The sequence below is a fragment of the Anastrepha obliqua genome, chromosome 2 (assembly GCF_027943255.1).
Source record: "Anastrepha obliqua isolate idAnaObli1 chromosome 2, idAnaObli1_1.0, whole genome shotgun sequence".
NCBI lineage: Eukaryota > Metazoa > Arthropoda > Insecta > Diptera > Tephritidae > Anastrepha > Anastrepha obliqua.
Window position 1 is genome coordinate 46,107,462 of NC_072893.1, and position 18,879 is coordinate 46,126,340.

Sequence of the window (18,879 nt, forward strand, 5' to 3'; positions counted from 1 at the left end):
CTGATGTTGTTCCACAAATGGAGGGACCTACAGTTTATGTCGCCTCCAAATGGCAGATAGTTTTTTATGAAGAACTATTTCATTGCAGATATATGAGTACACTCGAAGGTTGACGATTGCCTGCTGAGGGGCGACCGCTTCTAGAAAAAAAATGTTCTATTATTTCATGTTCGTGCACGAAGATTCGAACGTATGCACTACCCAATAGTAGTCACGCACCAGCCCATTCGGCTACGGCGCCATCCCAATTCTTTACCAACCCACAATCCGCCCAGAAGCCCCCAAATCCTTCAGCAAAAAAGAAATACATTTTTTTTAGTTTTTACGTATACCTAAAATAATTAGGCGATTTTTCAAAACTTTTATTGTTTTTTTTGTTACGCTTTACTTGGTAATTTTTTTTCTTTGAATATTTTCTAGCGTATTTTCCTTCATATTAATTTTACATTTTTATACAATATTTTTTTACGTTAAATAAAAATCTTTAATTTACACGAACTAATATTTATATTAATATGTAATGCTTTTTATGTATATGTATATATATATATATTTATATATAAGTAAAATTACAAATTTCACATTTTCTTCAACGATTTGTTTTATCTTTTTTTTATCTGCAAATATCATACTCGACTTTCGCTCTATTTAACTAGACTATGTATGTATTTACTTCTAGACTTGTCGTGTGTTTGCATGTGTGTGTGTGTGTGACTGAATGTACCATGTATTTATATGTTTTATGTGTTTGTGAAAGAGTTGGATATTTGAGGAGGATTTAGGGCACATATTTCAATTAATTTGTGTTTTATTTTTTTTTCCTTCTTATATTGCAGCATTATTAAATAGTTTTATTTTCTATACACTAGTTTCATCATACATACATACATACATACAATTATTGTTAATCGAGCGAGAGAAAAAAATATTACTCTTTTTATATGTATTTTTGTATTTGATTTGTTGTACGTACTAATAGTATCATTAATTTCGAAATATTCATGGTATTGGTAATTATCATGATGTGTATGTGTGTGTTGCCTAAACGTTTTCTTGATATTTTTTTCGCATTCTCTTTTTTTGTTTTTGTTTAGCAGTTGGCGAATGCTTAACGGTTGCCTGTACTCAGCCACACATACTAATCGTAAGTCACACTACTTTACGTTACGTTACGCTACGTTATGTCACAGTTATTACAGCTCACATGTATGTATGGATACTATGAGAGTATTTATTTTGCGCATTGATATTGTTGCTTTTGCTGTTGTTTCTAGTTAGTTAGTTACTGCTAACGCAGCACGCATCTCAATGGACCACTCACTTCCTTAATTTATCAAAATATTACTCAACGAGCAGTAAAAATAAAATTTTGCAATGCTAATGTAAGCCGTTGGTGAGTTTTTTGTTTTCAATTTGAGCCATGTTGTTATTGATTTCCCCCCTTGCATGTTTGCACATGAACGGGATCATGAGTGGATAGTTTAATACTTCTGATATTTACTGCATACGGTATTGACATTAAAAATATATATTTACTTCATTTTGAATCCATTTAAGCATTTACTATATTTTCATATGATTATAAAGGCGTACAGTATTTAAAAAAATTTTTTTTTAATTAATGTAAGTTACATATTTTTGTCACTTGTGAAATTGAAGTTGTTCAAAAATGTATTTGTAAAAATGTTAGCAAAACCCACTATATGTATAATAAAAATCAATAAAGTAAAATATTAAAAAAAAAATATGTACAAATACAGTACCCACTTGCCTATTTGGACGCTCGATTTTATGAACCTATCTATTAAAGTGAAGAAAAAAAATCAAATTTTTTTGTACTCGAGGTTGTGAAGAGTGAACAAGGCTAATATCTATTGGGTGAACGTCACCCTAATTTTAATTGCTTCTGTTGTATTTTCAAGTCTACTATCGTTTGCTTTTAAGCAATTTGTAGTTGTTTAGTAACCAGTAGTTGTGGTTAGTGCGTAAAGCAATGAGTGCAGGCAATTAGATGCACAATTCAGTATTTTCACGTTGCCTTTTCGAACACGTATCCACATACAAGTACAACAAGTGTGTAGAAGAAAGCGTACTGTGCTGAATTTAAGTAAAAGTAAAAAGAACAAATTATTCTTTGAAGAGAGAAAAACAAAAAACATCGAATGGGCAATGCAAACAAAACTTGACGCCAATAAAAAAAATACAACTAACACAATGTCTTTTAACGTTCAGTGAAAATTTCATATTCTTTTGAAATTTTTAAAGGCTTTATGTTTGCCCGCTATTACAATGAATTTTTAAATAAAAATGTTTTTTAGTACTAAGAAATAAACGTCTGTCTGAATTAGTTCGCATAAACGAGCGGGTACTGCATGAATTGTTAAAAAACAATTTTCAAAATTTGCATACGCAATGTTACTTCGTGATGCCGTACGACGCGGCGTATACTTAACTAGGCGGTTGTAATTGAGTGCTGGGCGGGCACACACACACTGCATACATACATACATATACAATGTACATACATAACATCACACAAACACACACATACTTTAGACCGCCAATTTCGGCGAAAGTGTTGCGAGATAACAACAAAGGAAAAATACCTGTGAATATCTACTGCAAGCGTCAGGCGATCGATTGCAAAAAGGAAATTATGGTAAAAATGACTTAAAAATAATAATTTCATGCATTCCTAAAACAAAACAAAAAAAATAATTAATTATTTGCTTCACGAAACCTTTGTAGCATTTGACTAAAGTGTTTGTTGTGTTTTTTTCTGCTACGCAAAATTAATATTATTATTAAAAATGCTAAAGAGAACTGTCAATGACAGCAGCGAACGTTGTGTTGCGATCGAGATTGATAATATTAAGTAACCATTTTTTAATAATAAAGTATATAGTATATGTACATTAATATATCGGCAGAATGGCGTAATAAGCTTGTAAAACGAGCACATAAAGTGTACGAGAGAGCCCGCTGCGTGGAGCGCCCAAAAGTCGAAAAAATACAAATGCGCACGTACTTGTAAAACTTCAGCTACTTTTAAAACTTCAGCTGTATTCATATTCTTATAACTTCAGCTACTTTTAAAACTTCAGCTATGTTCTCAGAAATATTTAGATAATACAATTTTGTATGTATTTGTTTTTTTTTTTCTGTTTAGAAATACAGTCGGCTTTACAATTTGGTTTTGGTTTTAGCTGCCATTAGCATGATAGGCTGAGCTATTCGTGAATATAAAGTATGCCCAAAAATATTTGGGGAATGTTTTATGATGTTATAACTAACGCCAAAAATATTTATTTTTTTCGGCATTGAAAGTAGAGTAGCTCTGCGTTCCCACGTTCATTTACCGAATGAAGAAGGATTTATATTTCACCACGATCCTTGACTTAGGCAATGAAAACAAACAAAAAAATATGCACAGCGATGTTTGATGATACAAAAGACTAAATATAGGCACTCCCATGGCAACCGGTTCTATTACCGGCATGACTCGGGTTTTCCCCCGACCAAACACTGCCTTAGTGGGGCGGCAAGTCCTGCCTAGTGCACCGTACCTCACTCACTAAATATAGTCGTTCTACCTTTTTTTTCGAAAGAAAGAAACTGAACAGCTGGTAGTAACATATGGACCAACTTCACTCAACCGATAATCCTCTATTTAAAATACTTTATGACTGGAGCGCGTCGAGAAACTGACCTCTAAACAAAAATTTAGGTAGTGCAACACTAATTTTTTGTGGCCTTTAGAAATTCGAGTCAAAATCGGGTAAAAATATCACGTAACACCCCCTCCCCCAGCCGGCATACTGAATTTAGTTTCAGAAAAATGTTGTGAGGCTAACGCATTATAAATAAAATCGACTTTAACCTGTCAAGCGATTAGTTTTTCTTAGACAGCTCGATTTACTTTGCTGAATTAATTTCAAGCGAAGACTGTCGATGCAAAACCGGTTTTCAGCCAAATATTGGATTCACCGTGCGCGTTGGGTGAACGATTATGATAACGATTATCAGGAAATTCAGTGTTTATGCTTACTTTATAATGTCAAAATAACAGGGAAATTTTCGTTTTTTGCTTAACTCTAAATTTCATAGCAAATGCAATTTCCTTTTTCGACATGACGCACATATACGACATAATCACTTAACAGGTTAAAATATAACTTCGGTTTCTATGACAATTGAGAAGCTGTGCATATGCCTGGCTAGATTTTACAATTCATAGCATATTTAATATGAATTAGAATTCAACGATTAAAAAAATAATGCGAGTTTTTTGCAACAAAAATCTCCGTCAATTGGAGGTTGGATGCGCTAATTATAAAAATTGAGTCTGCTCATTGTAATCATAGTTATATGTATTGCCTTTAAGAAATCATTAATTTTTAGAATTTGTGTCCAACAATCACTGTGCTGTCACGCGCAATCCGAGTCCAAAAAGCTTTCGTAACCTTTCTACCGTGTCTCAGTCACAACAGCAACACACATTTTTCAAAACAACAAAAAAAAATTATTAAATCTCTCACACTTATTTTCTTGCATAGCTTCGAGCTATAAATGTAGTTGTTTTTTTTCGCTTATCGTTCAGCTTTAGTTTTGACTAGCGGCATCGCTACGTGCGCCACTACTGCTTTGCCATAAAATTTGCGCTCATACGTATAACGAAAGACGGAATTTCACAGTTAAACTTAAATGCTAATTAAATTAATATAATAATATACCTGCCTGCATGACATGGAAACGAAAACGAAAAATCAAATGACTTCTTGGCTTGGCTAATTGCACATCGATCGTGTTTCTTTTGACGCCGCCGTATTTCTTGTTTTCAGTTCGTTTTAAAAGCGATTTGTAATTTTTAAGCAATGCGTTAACTCCAATAAATTTTCACTATTTTCGGATTTGCAACAAAAATGCTTTGTTTTTAATTTAGCTAATTATTTAATGTTTTTTAATTTAGCTAATTTCCACTACTTTTGTTTTCCATTTCCCGTCAAGCCAAGTGCATTTGCTCTCCGCTCGCTGTTCTTCACTTCCAATGCGTCTGCACTTTATAGAAAGCATTACAGAAACCAGTTAGTGACTTCAAAAGTCCTCTGCTTGCATTTTCATTGCGCTCTGGTTGTAACTCTTTGTTTTTGTTTTTTTTTAATACTATGTTTTTGTATACTATGTATGTATATGCTATATTTCTAGTAGTTTAGCGTAGTCTTAAATGTTTATCTAATAACAAATAGTCTTAACTGTCGTAAAACTACAGTTTTGGATAAGTCTTTAAAAAAAAATTATCGATAAATAGTATAGCACGAAAAAATATGTACGCAACTAATAGTGCGCGACCAAAAACAAAATAAATTTTACACATAATTATTTTTTCTGCTTACTTTTTTTGTTTCTTTTTTTGCTTCGCTTTGCTATTGTTTTATATTTAAGCACAGAACGACACTTTCACTAAAATAGTATTTGGCAGCTTAAAAACTTAATTCCATTTATAATTAAAACGTGATAAACGTAATAGTAATCTTTAATTATAACAGTAGTTTTAATCGTATATGTATATATAGCACATACACATATGTATGTATAAATGATGAAGCGAAATTTCTGAGGAGTACGGGTAGATAACCCTGCAATTGAAATTTAAATGTGTCTATAATCGTAGACGGGCGGGCTGAAATCGTTGCGCGCCACGAAAGCTAAGCTGCATATCAGCAGCTGTAAGTGTCATTTATACATACACATATACACATATACATATTTATATTTAGAATAAAATTGTATGTTTCAAAAAAAGAAAAAAAATATATATATATTACAAACAATTCTTGCACTTAATCAGCTAATGGCTTCCTTATAATAGGTAAAAATCTTTAATTAATAATATTTAGTGTGAAACTTATGAATTAACAATAGATGTATTTAAAAATTAACAGCGGTTATTATGTAATTAGGTAGTGTTTGCATCTGTTGTTTTGCTAATGCTGCTTGTTTTGAAATGCGTACATGCTTTAACCTACACACAAAAACAAAGAAAAAAAAAAAAAAAACTCATGCGCGCAATCTACTCCCCTCAAACTGCTACTGAAACTCAACGCTCCTGAGTGGGGAAACAAACGTTATGGGAAAATAACACTATTCACCAATATTCATAAAACATTAAGTATGTAGTATGTATGTATGTGCATAAGAAAACCCTTAAAAATCTACTAACATTATTCGGAACATTCAAACTGCGCTCAGACTTACGAAACGATTGAGATTTGAAAACTTGCGTTGAGTAATTTTCTGTTTTGTTGGCCATAAAAAGCAAAAATTATGCGAGCATTGGAGGCATGACAGTATTTGTTTCCCTTTTTTCGAACATCACAAAAAAATAATTACATTTTATTATATAAAAATAAAATGAGAAATTACTTGAAAGTTTATGGTTGTATATTTAAATTAAAATTGTTTCTTTGCCACTTCTTTTTTTTTTGCAACTGCACAATTAAAACACATAGACCAAAATCATATTTAAAGCAGTTACTTTGAAAAATTGTATCTTTTTTGCAATGCGAATTTGTATGACTTCAAACATTTTGGGTTCAAAAATTAATTTCCATGAAAAAATTTACTTCACTTCAAAATTTTTAACAACTAATTAGCAAAAATTTGTGTGGAAAATCGGCTGTAAAAAATTGGTTTTAAAAATGTTGCCAAAAATTTAATACAAATTTGTATAGAAAATCGACTTCAAAATATAACATTTTATAACAATTTAATATAAATATGCACAGAAAATGTGTAATTTTTTCATATGTAATGAAGAAAAATAAATTCGTTCATACCTAATCTGAAATTTCCTATTGTTTGGCGCAATTAATAAGAAAAAATGTACTATTTTTGTTGAAAATTCAGCGATTTACGAATAATAACCATTTTTAACTGCGCGATCAAAAGTAATTTCATTTTATCGTTTTCAATTGGTTCTTCACATTAGAATTTTGGCTCTAATTGAACTTTTTTTTTCTTTTATTGATCGAATTAATTCAGCAATCAGTGTAGCTTATAATTTCCCATTAAATAACTATTACTATTTTCCATTTTCTATGCTTCTGGGATGTCTACGATTATGCGTTACTTTTTTTAACTTTACAAAATTTATGTTTTTGTTATTTTTTATCAGTTGGAAAATATTCATACCCTCAAACACCAAGTAACGATGAAAAGTGAATTGCAAAAAAACACCTGAAATGCACTCCAACGCTCTCCTCCTCACATTCTTTCAGTTTCTACAATTTCTCTTTCTCCCTCAGTCGTACAACGTGCGCATAAGATATGACTTAGGTATTTTAAAATTTCGTAAATTTAAAATGTGTAACGAATACAACAACTTTTTATATTGCTTGGCTGATTAGTAAGAAACAGATTTTGAAAAGAAAAAAGAAAAAAAAAGAAAAAAAAGAAAAAAAAGAAAAAAATAAAAAAAAAACAAAAAAAAAATGCTTGCTACACTTTCACGGTACAACCTCTCCTGCTGTTCTTATAAATGTAATGTCTTCAGTTCATAAATTAAAATATCCTATTAGCTTGTCACACAATATACAACTCGCGGTTATCAATATAACCTTTTTAAACACACATCTAGCAAACGAGAAAAGTTGAAGTTGGTGTTGAAGCATTTCAAAATGGTGCTGCTGTTGTTGTTTTGTATGCCTTTACATGCGTGCGTCTGTGTATGCGTAAGAATGGCGTTGCAAACTTTACATTTTTTGTTCGTTTAATATCACATGAAACTGATGCTCTTCTATACCTCATCTGAATTGCTACACCGTAACACATACATAAAACATTTTTGTTTTTGGGGAGAAAAAGTTAACTTACATCCTATTATGAAAGCATATGACTGATTTACATGTATCTTTCTTTACATTTACATTCGTTTTCTAACTATATAGCAACTAATAGCTTTCATTCAACGCGATTAAATACTAATAACGGTATAGACTTTGATTTTTTACCTTCTTCTTCTGCTTCTTATTTGATTTGCTATCATAATCCATGTGTGCATTAGCTTTTCTGATCAAGCTTAAAGTTTCCATTTCGATACACTTATTTTTCAGCTATTTCTTCTTTTATCTTAAATCACTTACTCTCTTGTAATTCTCATCTTATCTTTTATCTGGTAAAAGTTTAACTTTAAAGGATATTGCTTTACTGCATTCGTCTTACTCTCTTTCTCTCTCTCTCTCTCTCTTTCTCTCACTCGCATTCTCACTCTATCTACCCTTGTAGTTAACTTCAACTTCTCTGCTTTGCTTAAGCAGGCTGCCTCTCACATATCCTTTTTCTAGCTGCTATACACTATGCGGCATTCTTGTAGCAACGTCCATCGTCATGCGAATTTCCGGTGCTATATATTTATTGTGGTTATGATAGTGTGGCAACACTACAACATACGATATCATACCATTGTCATTTCCCTCATATCAGTAACGTGATCATCGGTGTGTGTGTGTTGCACAACAAACGTTAGTATTGTTGTTGCTGTTGTATAATTTAACATTTTTGCTTACATGTTAAATTACGTTAAAATAGGCACAGGTTATGAACTATTTCTACTAATATCAGCCCAGTAATTATAGATAGAATAATGCAAGCACAAATCTGGGGGTTCCCCTACTCTCAATTGCGTCGCTGCAGTAATATGTAGGTATGTGTTATTACTACTACTATAACGTATTGGCCACTCGTCCCACAATATGGTCGTTGTAGGACTATTTAATTTCCTAGATTTCTAATGGTGTACTAAAATAAATGATGTGATTGTGTATGTAATAAACTGAGCGCGCGACAAACTCTTCGTTGTGCTTTTGAAATGCGTTGCGATACACTCACTCCCGGCAGTCGGTTGGGTGTTTTACCGGACTTTCCCATAGAATGAAGGACGACGATACTTTGCTATTTATTTGCTTGTGCTGGACCTACTGCTACCGGATTGGTGCTTCTTCCTTCTATCACTTCCTTCACGGTTGCGTTGTTGGCCTTTAGAGAAAAATGAACACTTTAAACTCAGCTGCATGATACACTTATTGTATATATATGGAAATATATAAAACATGAAAGACAAACAACAATTTTGAGGAGATGAAAGCACAAATCCATTTCAAAATTCATAAACTTATATTAAAATTAACCTCAATATTATCACGATATTTTAGGATGATAACAAAAAACAAGTAGCTTGCTTTGCTATCAAAAAATAAAGAAATGTATTAAAACGCCCAAACCATCCTTATTAACGTTTTTCATTGCAGTCCATCCTACCATCCTGCTCTGGATAAGTAAAGTTCGTTGAAGTATGCACTAACCCGCCTTCCTCGGAAATTTTTTCCCACTGCGAAAGACAACGCAATCCTACCAATAAAACCGAAGACCTCGTCTGAGTAATATTTGATGGTGATAACGAATTTTGATTTAATCTTTATTTAATAAACCCCTAAATTAATTAAAAACCATAGACGTTACTATTCACTGAAGAAAGCAGGCTACTTACTACTGGTACAACAACAACCGAGTACCCAACCGAGTATTACTACTCCAGAAGAAGTTCTCAAAAAGCACAAAACCTGCCATAATATTTACCAACCGTTTGCATATGTATTAAAAGTTTAGGATTGAGAATTACTAAAAATATTTTAGTTTTTAAAATAATTCTCATTCAACCAATCGAAACTTTTTGCAAAACTTACTTGAACGAACTGCTACTATTTGTAAATACCCGGTAGAATATCAGAGCAGAAATGTTATCAAATTATTGTAATTTTGTCAGTAATGATAAGCAAACGTTATGAAAAAATGCACCCCCTACCAAAATTCGATGCCAATGTTTTAATTAGCAGCTAAAATAAAACAGCAATTACCGCACCTCAAAGCCTTAAAACTCACCTGATTTTGTTGTTGCAGACGCTGATGCCGACTCCGAACTATCCGTTGACGATATCGATGCCACTGAAGACTCAGACGATATGGAAATTATGGAAATGGTCGATGAAGCAGAGGTGAGTGTCGTACGTTGCAATGGATTTGTCGCCGAGCGGGATAATGTTGGCGGTGGCGATGCAGCTCTTGAATTGTAGCGTTGCTGACGCATTGCTGGTTGTTGCATACGCTGTTGACGCAATTGTTGTTGTGAGGGTCGTTGTGTGTAGCGTGATCGATTATTGTTGTTATTCGTGCTATTATTGTTGGTGTTACCAACATAGGTGGAAGTCACACTCGTACTTGTCGCATTCGAGTACGACTCAGTAGAAGACGATTTGGATATTTGTTGTTGTTGTTGCTGCTGATATTGCTGTTGCATTGGAGGTGGCACATAGAATTGACGGCGATTTGACGCACCGGAAAATCTTTGCTGCGCTTGTTGTTGTTGTTGCTGTTGCTGCTGCTGCTGCTGAGAATGCAACTGTTGTTGGCGTGGCGGGGACAATTGTTTATGTTGCTGCGGTGGTGAAGGTTGTTTTTGTTGCCGAGGCGGCGATTGCTGTTTATGCGTTAGCTGCTGCTGCTGCTGTTGTTGTTGTTGCGGAGGCGGACATTGCGTGTGCATTTGTTGTTGTTGCTGCTGCTGCTGCTGCTGTGGGGCCAACTGGTGTTGAGGCGGCAATTGTGGCTGCTGCTGCTGGGAGTGTTGCGGGTGTTGTTGTGTCAGCTGCTGCAGGTGTATGCTCTGTTGTTGCTGTTGTTGTTGTTGTTGGAGGTGCTGCTGAGATATCTGTGCATATTGTGGTTGTTGATGATGTTGTTGTGGACTTTGTTGTTGCTGATTGATCTGGTGCAGCGGCAGAGGCAGCAGCGTTGGCGGTGGCTTAATTAATAATTTTTGACGAACACTTATTTGACTACTACCGCCACCACCATTACCACCAATATCGTGTGGACTAGCAACAGCAGCGATATGGCCGCTCACATTTACACCACCAGCACCACCAACACTGCCACTGTCTTGAACGTTGGTACTGGTGTTGATTAGAGAGTTGACAGCGATGTTTGTGGTTACACTGGCGACAGTGTGATTGCTAACCAATGACGCTTGTTGATACTGCTGCTGTTGCTGATGTAATTGCTGCTGCTGCTGTTGTTGTTGTAACTGCTGCTGCTGCACCAGACCAGCAACTATTCATCATGTATCCATACGAGACATTGTATGAATATTCGCGGAAGAGGTCATGGCGGTTGGCGCCGCAGACGTTGCCGGCGCTATAATAAGTGGATTGCTTACCGGTGGAGATGACGTTGAGTCTACATCACATTCTTTGCTATCTTCAGAGTCTTCGCCCGATGAGATGCTACTTCTTCGTAACCGTTGCGCCATCACGGCATGCTGCTGATGGTACAACTGTTGTTGTAGGGGATGCATGTGTTGATGCTGTAAGGGAGGTGTGATGACGCCAGGGGGTAGCATTGACGGAATGAACTTAAGGGCACTGCCATTGTTGGGCGTATGCGGGACCACAAGGTGCTCGAAATGCTCACGTATCCACTCACGGTAGTCGATTACATCGTCGGTTACACGTATTATTCGCCCTGCATGAGAAGAATAAAAAAATTATTTAAACAAGTAAATAGCGACTTAATGTAGTTTTCTTTAGTACAATGGAAGTTACCTAGGATAGTGCGTTCGGCACAATTACTACCGAATTCGTTAAGTGGACTCACAGCATTCGCTAATAGCATATACGCATACTCAAATGCTTGTTTCACCTGCAATGCACCATATGAACTACGCCCGATATCGTTACCAGGTGTAAGAGGATCCTCAATACACAGCAATGAAGGACGATGACCATCGATCATTTCACGTTGCAAATCCTCTTTAGGTATGTACCGGCCTCCGTTTTTGATCGAAATACCGATCTTTATGTAGTTGAACTTACGTCCGTAAAGTTCAAAAAATTCCAACAACAGCACACCTAAGTTGGCTTTCTCGTGGTCTATTTGGTGCGGATGCAATTGTAGGAAACTGATACACATTAATATCAACGAGTAGGAGGAAATGCCACCGGTAAAAACTTCATTGAGATCACGTTGTAGCAGGAATTGCTTCAGCACAAGTACTAGCTTCGCCATCAGTGGGAACTCCTGCTTATATTTTTTAATTAATTCCGCTGACTGTACCCCAGACTGCATATTAAACGAAATGTCAACCTTCACTTGCGTTTCGCGATCTGTGAGCTTGATGATGGGCACCGAAGCTTTGTCGAGCACACGCACCGAATGTGGCTCAGCAATACCGCGGGCAATCAGTTCTGTTTCGAGTGTGCGCAAAGGCGCCTTCTCCCATAGTCCTAGAGGTTGTAAAAAAATTGTCAAATATATACAAAGTGTAAGCTTAAGTTGATAAAAATATATTCTAATACGCATGCTTGCATTTTTTTATATTTTAACCCTCCGTTGGGCACCAGGGCCTGGTCAGACTTCTTCGACTTTGGGCGTGAATTTAACATATTTCTATTATAGCTAACGACTTGAATTTCCAGGTAGCTTCCTAAAATTTAATTTTCCATCAATTTATTAATTTTAAAAAGAATCCTCAAACAGGACGAAAAAAGGCCAGACCCGGGTGCCCCACCGAAGGTTTTAAAAGGGTGTCCGAAGGAGGGTTCAAGATGAATATTTTAATAACGAATTTGACTACGTGAATTTTGAGCCTTTTCTAATTTGCATTTTATTGGACTCAAATGTAATAGACCATAAAACTGAATATCTATTTTTTTTCTGATAAAAGGGCTTGAAAACAAGAGAAAAAAGTGAAAACACTTAAAAATATTCTATTCTTTTAATCACGGATGTATCTTATTCCCGTAACTTCTCTTACCTAAAACGACCAAATCAATATCCGATGTGGGTAGAAACAGACCCGTGCGGAAGGAGCCGAATATCTCTACAATCGCTTTTGGCCATATTGAGTGTACCACCGCTTCTATACGCTGCACTACCTCATTGCGTATTGCATGTTCGGTGGGCGTGGGCAATACATAATTATAAAACTGTTCGATTTCCTGATGTAAACCGATTACTCCGCGTCCATACTCAAAGCCCGGCACACGCCAAGGGCAACCTTTGTACTTGACAACTAATTTTCCCATATGTTTACTGAGGTTAAAAGTGCTCGCTTTATTGTCTACTATACGTCCAATTTTCCTACGAGACGGATTGTAATAGCTTGGACGATCATGTGATGGCATCTTCGTGCTGTTGTTATCGCCGCCTCCACCGCCTGGTGTGGTGGCCGGTGTGATACAGTCGTTGTTACTCGTCGAGTCAATGGAGTTGTTGCTGGATGTATTGCCACTATTTGTGCCGCTACTACCGTTGTTATTGTTATTATTATTGTTGTAAATGGAATTACGGAGACCCCCGTTGCCAACTTGCTGTAAAAGCAATTGTAAATCACGATCGCGTGCACACAAAGTTCCGTTTAGTTTGCCGTTGCCAACGCTTTGCAGTTGTTGTAATTGTTGTTCTAACAATTGGCTCATATCATGCGCATTGGTCTCCCAAATTTTACACCATGTGCGTAATGCTGGACCCTCCTGTTCCTCTTGAAACCAGCCGACAAAAGGATCCATTCAAAGCAGTCTTCTTCTCACAGAACGGGAATTGTATGCGCAATCCACCTGGAGTTTTGCGTCGTTCGTTACGAAACGATGCACTTTAAAAAAACTTGTTGGCTTTGCTTCAGATCGGTCCGCTCTTTAGATGCATGACAAACGGAATAGAAATTTTTGCCTGTAGACTCGTTGGCAGTGAGTTATTTTACACCGCAGACGCCCGCGTACGTACTCGTCCACAATATGTTATTTATCTGTTTTCACAAATACTGAAATAGAAAAAGGAAATTAATAACTGCATAGTAAACAACAAAAATATTTCCTGAATGTGAGCGTAAAACAAAAATAAAATACAATTTTGTACATTGTTCTAGTGCTAACCTAAGTCCAATAAGATCAGTTATTTGAAAAGACTAGGCAAACATGGGCATTCATACCTGATGAACGTTGTAGATGTTTAATAATGTGAACCGAAAGACGTAAAGCAAAAACGATTTGTAAAAACAGATCAATGTATAGTAATGAACATATTAAATCTATAAATTAAAACCTAATATGCAAAACATTTAAGTGGTTTTATTGAAAAATCCATCTGAAATGGAGAAAACTGGGCCTCGTTCTTAAGTATTTTTCAACGGCTGTAATGAAGTAGCTTCAAGGAACAGAAACACTTATACTTATAGATTTCTCGGTGGATATTTGACAAAACAAATTCAGACGAATTGATATGTTCAACCTGTGAGGCCCTAAATTGCTATTTCTAATGTAATTATTTGGCAACCACGGCTCCATTTTGTACTTTATTAAAAATACTAAATTGCTGTATGTAAAATCTGAATTTATTGACTTATAATTAAAGTGAAATAAAGCGATTTGTAAAAACACCATAGATACAACATCTATAAGAAAAAAAGTTTAAAAACGGCAATTATGATAAGGGTAAATCAATTAGCACTACATAAGAAAATATAAAACAACTACGAATCTAGACGAAGAAAATTCAAAGTATGTGATCGTAGGCAAACTCACGAGACTTGAAAAGTACTACACGGGAGCAGGTGGAAATGCGATCGCATGGTGAATTTAGCCACGAGAAATCGAAACAAAAAAGTTTTTCGACAAATATATGTATATTAGAGTAAAAACTCTGACATGGGAGGTGGTATAGCGTTGAGTAGCAAGCGTAAAGCGATAAAAAAAATCCGGGAACTTGTAACGAAATACGTTTGGAATTTGATTGCACAAATTAAACTTGAAGTTATCAGCAAACAATTAGAAAAAATTACGTTCACTTTGGTTACAAAAGAAGCTGTAATCACGGCAAACAAGTGGTGGTCATTAAGTGTACATAACCTCAAATAATTATTGTTGCGGTTTAACTGGTTGCGTTTGCATATTTTTCTACGAAAGTACGCAAATACGCAAACGATAAAACAGTTAGCTATGCACAATTGCGGAAAGTATTATTTATTTGTAAAAAATTGTTAATGGTTTTGCATATATTCTCCAGCTTATAATCCTCGTTTATATCACGATCAACAAAACATACAAGTTGTCGTTCTTGTAATTAGACACCATTTTTTGTTCGTTAATTACCGCTAGAACAGTTATTTAATGCATTTTCAATTGAAAACAACAATAAAACTTTTAAAAGATCAAACCACACCAAATGAGTTACTACAATTTAATAGATTATCTCTTCGCCCATTTTTAGCACTTTTCCTTTTGCAATTTCTTACGCATAATTGAAAAAGAGAAATGATAAAACTCAATGACAATCAAAACTCAACATGGCGACACCTAGCATCCACAGCACCGCACAGCAACGAACGACGTCGTACGTCTTCACATCGAGGACTTAAAATATAAAGCTTTATATGGCAATTAAGTATGAAAATTAGTTGTCGATTAATTCACCCATACAATTCACCATATAATCGCATTTCGCGATTTACACACTTCTAAGTTATTAAAATATACGTCTATATCTACAGATATGTCTTTCACACTTTTTTCGCATCATGATCTAATTGAAATAAATTTTGCAGACTTCTCTGCTGCTGTTTAGAACGACACTTACACTTTTTCTTTGCTAATTCGAGCCACTGATATATCGTAAAGGGTTTCGAGTTAATAATCCTCGACTTCTCCTGCCTTTCCTTGTTAATTGCACAAAAAAATTGTTTTATTCCAACTTTACTTAATTCAGCGCTGACAGCGTTAATTTAGAAAAAATATCTAAACTCGTTGCGACTGAATGCGCGCCCGTGTATATACACCGCCTATGTGTATGTACGCGAGCAGTGTTGCGTGTATGTGTGTATATATATTCGGCGCTATTGGAACACCGAGTGGAACGTGAAATGAGCGGGAGTGTTGAATTTTTCAGATACGAGGTGAAGTTGTTGTTTTTCACTAGTGCAAATTGCCAGCGGAGCGCCCTTTTCCAACTTTTTCCTTTTCACGATCTTCTCCACGGCAATTGCCACACACAATCAGATATCTCGAAGGCGTTCGAGAATTTATCAGTTTTCTCACTTCCCACCTATTTAACACACTTTTTCTTTATAAAACAATGTGTAGCCATTATTCCACTTCACGTTATAGATAACGGAAAAAAATTTTAGCACTTTTGTACTGTTTTATTCACCGTGAAAAAATCCGCAAGAAAGAATACTAGTTCACAAATTTACAACCACGCTTCGAATGATTTTTCCATCGTTCTACAATCCACAAAGCGGATTCATTAATGCCAGTGATGCCACCTATGTAAATTAATTGTTTTCAAATTGGAAAAATTGGTACAATTCCAATTCGAACTGTCAATCCATTATTTGTTGGTTCATCCATTGTTTGCCCTTGAATTAAACTGTGAACAATATGATCGAGCTTTTGGATTTTTAACCGTTTGTTAAGGCAAATTAAATACAAAGTGTAATAAAATGAGTAATTTCTTTGTAGCTGCAATTCAAAAATATAATGGAAAAAATAGAAAAGAAAAATTTTGCATGATCATAACAACAAACTAAAAGTGCGTTCACATGTACAGTGATTAGTAGTAAATCCACAAAGCTTAACCCACCCGTTCAGATATGGAATGTTATGGCGGATTCTTATAGAACTCGACAAAAGAAAACGAAATGAAGGAGTAAAATTTTTTGATATCTCGCTTAGTTTTCGAGATATTGAATAAAAAAAAGGCTGGAATTTAGAATAATGTATATTGGGCAATTTTTGCATTTGCAATGGTTTTAATATGGAAAGGAGTTCTACGCAAAAATACTGTGGATGGCGTAGCCGGAGTTGGACTGATGAGGGTTATTTTTTTAAAGCGCGGCCGAAGGCCGCCCACGCGAAAAGGAGCTCTACGCAAAAATACGGTGCATTGCGCAGCCGAAGTCGGGTTGATGAGGGTTATTTTTTTGAAGCGCGGCCGAAGGCCGCCTACGCGAAAAGGAGTTCTACGCAAAAATACGGTGGATTGCGTAGCCGGAGTCGGGTTGATGAGGGTTATTTTTTTAAAGCGCGGCCGAAGGCCGCCCACGCAAAAAGAAGTTCTACGCAAAAATACTGTGGATTGCGTAGCCGGAGTTGGACTGATGAGGGTTATTTTTTTGAAAGGCGGTCAAAGGCCGCCCATGCGATAAGGAGTTCTACGCAAAAATACTGTGTTAATTAATTTAATTTAATTTTAATTACTTTATTTTTTTTTGTGATACGCTTAATATCATTGTTTTTGTCCTCGGTTAATATCTCGAAAACTAAGCGAGATATCAAAAAATTTTACTCATTCATTTCGTTTTCTTTTGTCGAGTTCTATAAGAATCCGCCATTAAATTGCGGCGCCACGGAAACAGCAGTATTGCCATAATTAATTATCGATAACACAGGATTGTACAGAAAAAAGTATCTTGTTAATATAAAATTATTTTATAATCTCGGTTTTCGGGAGCGAAATTTTGCATGGCTAATTGTATGCCCTAATTTCTTTATTAATAAACCGATACTTAAAAAAAAAAGTATAGAGGGAGAGACCCGAAAGAGAATAAGAGTTAGAGAATGAATATATATCTAAATAAATTCACAAAATTTGCAGAAAATACAAATAGACCAAATTTACAAAAAACGGAGAAGGGTCGACCGGTGTGGGTAAACGCCAGACATAAACCGTGGCAACAACGCGCACTACTCCGAGCGTTTATCACCCGCACAAACGCAGCGATTCCAGGACCGCAGCAACGGCACAAATTACCGCAAGGCAATACCAATAAATCCGACGCCGGAATGGATAGCACTTTATAGTACGCACAAGCACTAGCCAGGAAACGGAAATAAGCGGCACCAAGGAAATAATAGGCACCAAAAAAAACAAAACGCCAAAAAATTGGGACCAAAAAACGCTCCAAGCAGTAGACACCAAGGAAATACAACGCCAAAAAGTAGACACCAAAACTATATTTCCTACAAGTTTGCACCAACAAACAAGCGCCAAAAAGTAGGCACTAGAAATTAGCAACCACAAGGAAAAACTCAGGAAAAATAGCCTAAAGTATACCTCTCTCCTTTTCCTCTACGTTATATCGTTTCATGGCCTTGAAATTTTACTCTCCATTCTCGCTCGTCCATCGACGCCTAAGAGGTTTCACTTCAAAAAAATTGAAATGAAAAAAGTGAAATTTCCGATACATCGAAATACTGAATACCAAATACGCTATTCCATCGATAGTATTGCATAACGTGATATTCATAAATATAAGAGCGGGTTCAATACCGATTCTAATAGTAATCCAAAATTTGTGTACTCGGTGGGCGAAGTGAATACGAAAATGCCCAACTTGAATGCATGGTACCTCAGAAGATAATTCACCATTTTTGAGGTGTTCTTTAACCTCCTCCATACAATAACTTTTTCCAAAACATCTTATTTTGCTTTAATTCTAAATTATCATTCTGGTTATTATATTTGTGTTCGGCAGCTAATTTCAATCATTTGTGATAAAAATTTGTGAAAACAACGGTTTGTTTATACATCGCTCTCTTTCTCTGTATAGCGTCATCCCACGGCAAGTAATGACTCTGTTGCCACGGCACATTCGTACTTCACTTTAGCAGCTCTCCTCCTTGTGTTTATTCTATGCTTTTGACGTGATAACGTCTTATAATTCGATTTAACAGGCTGCACGCACGAAAAAATGTGTCGTTACCTTGCTCATTACTGTTCATATGTAGTTACCTTGCTCTTACTGTTCATATGTAGTTACCTTGCTCATTGCCGTTA

The 18,879-nt window shown here is 35.6% G+C and overlaps 1 protein-coding gene across 2 annotated transcripts; it reads right to left on the reverse strand.

Annotated features, from left to right (window-relative positions):
• Window positions 1–7,435: 7,435 nt before the first annotated feature.
• LOC129239608 (non-canonical poly(A) RNA polymerase protein Trf4-1) lies at window positions 7,436–16,295 on the reverse strand. 2 transcript variants are annotated; one of them, XM_054875230.1, is made up of 6 exons: window positions 15,682–16,295; window positions 12,866–13,870; window positions 11,655–12,335; window positions 11,270–11,574; window positions 9,937–10,750; window positions 7,436–9,033 (listed from the first exon to the last, which is right to left on the reverse strand). In XM_054875230.1, exons 2-6 carry the CDS (start codon window positions 13,617–13,619, stop codon window positions 8,954–8,956), a joined length of 2,634 nt encoding a protein of 877 aa, XP_054731205.1. In that variant the 5' UTR covers window positions 13,620–13,870; window positions 15,682–16,295; the 3' UTR covers window positions 7,436–8,953. The 2 variants fall into 2 exon arrangements, with proteins under 2 accessions (XP_054731205.1, XP_054731203.1); XM_054875228.1 differs by having other exon boundaries at window positions 9,937–10,762.
• Between the last annotated feature and the right edge of the window lie 2,584 nt (window positions 16,296–18,879).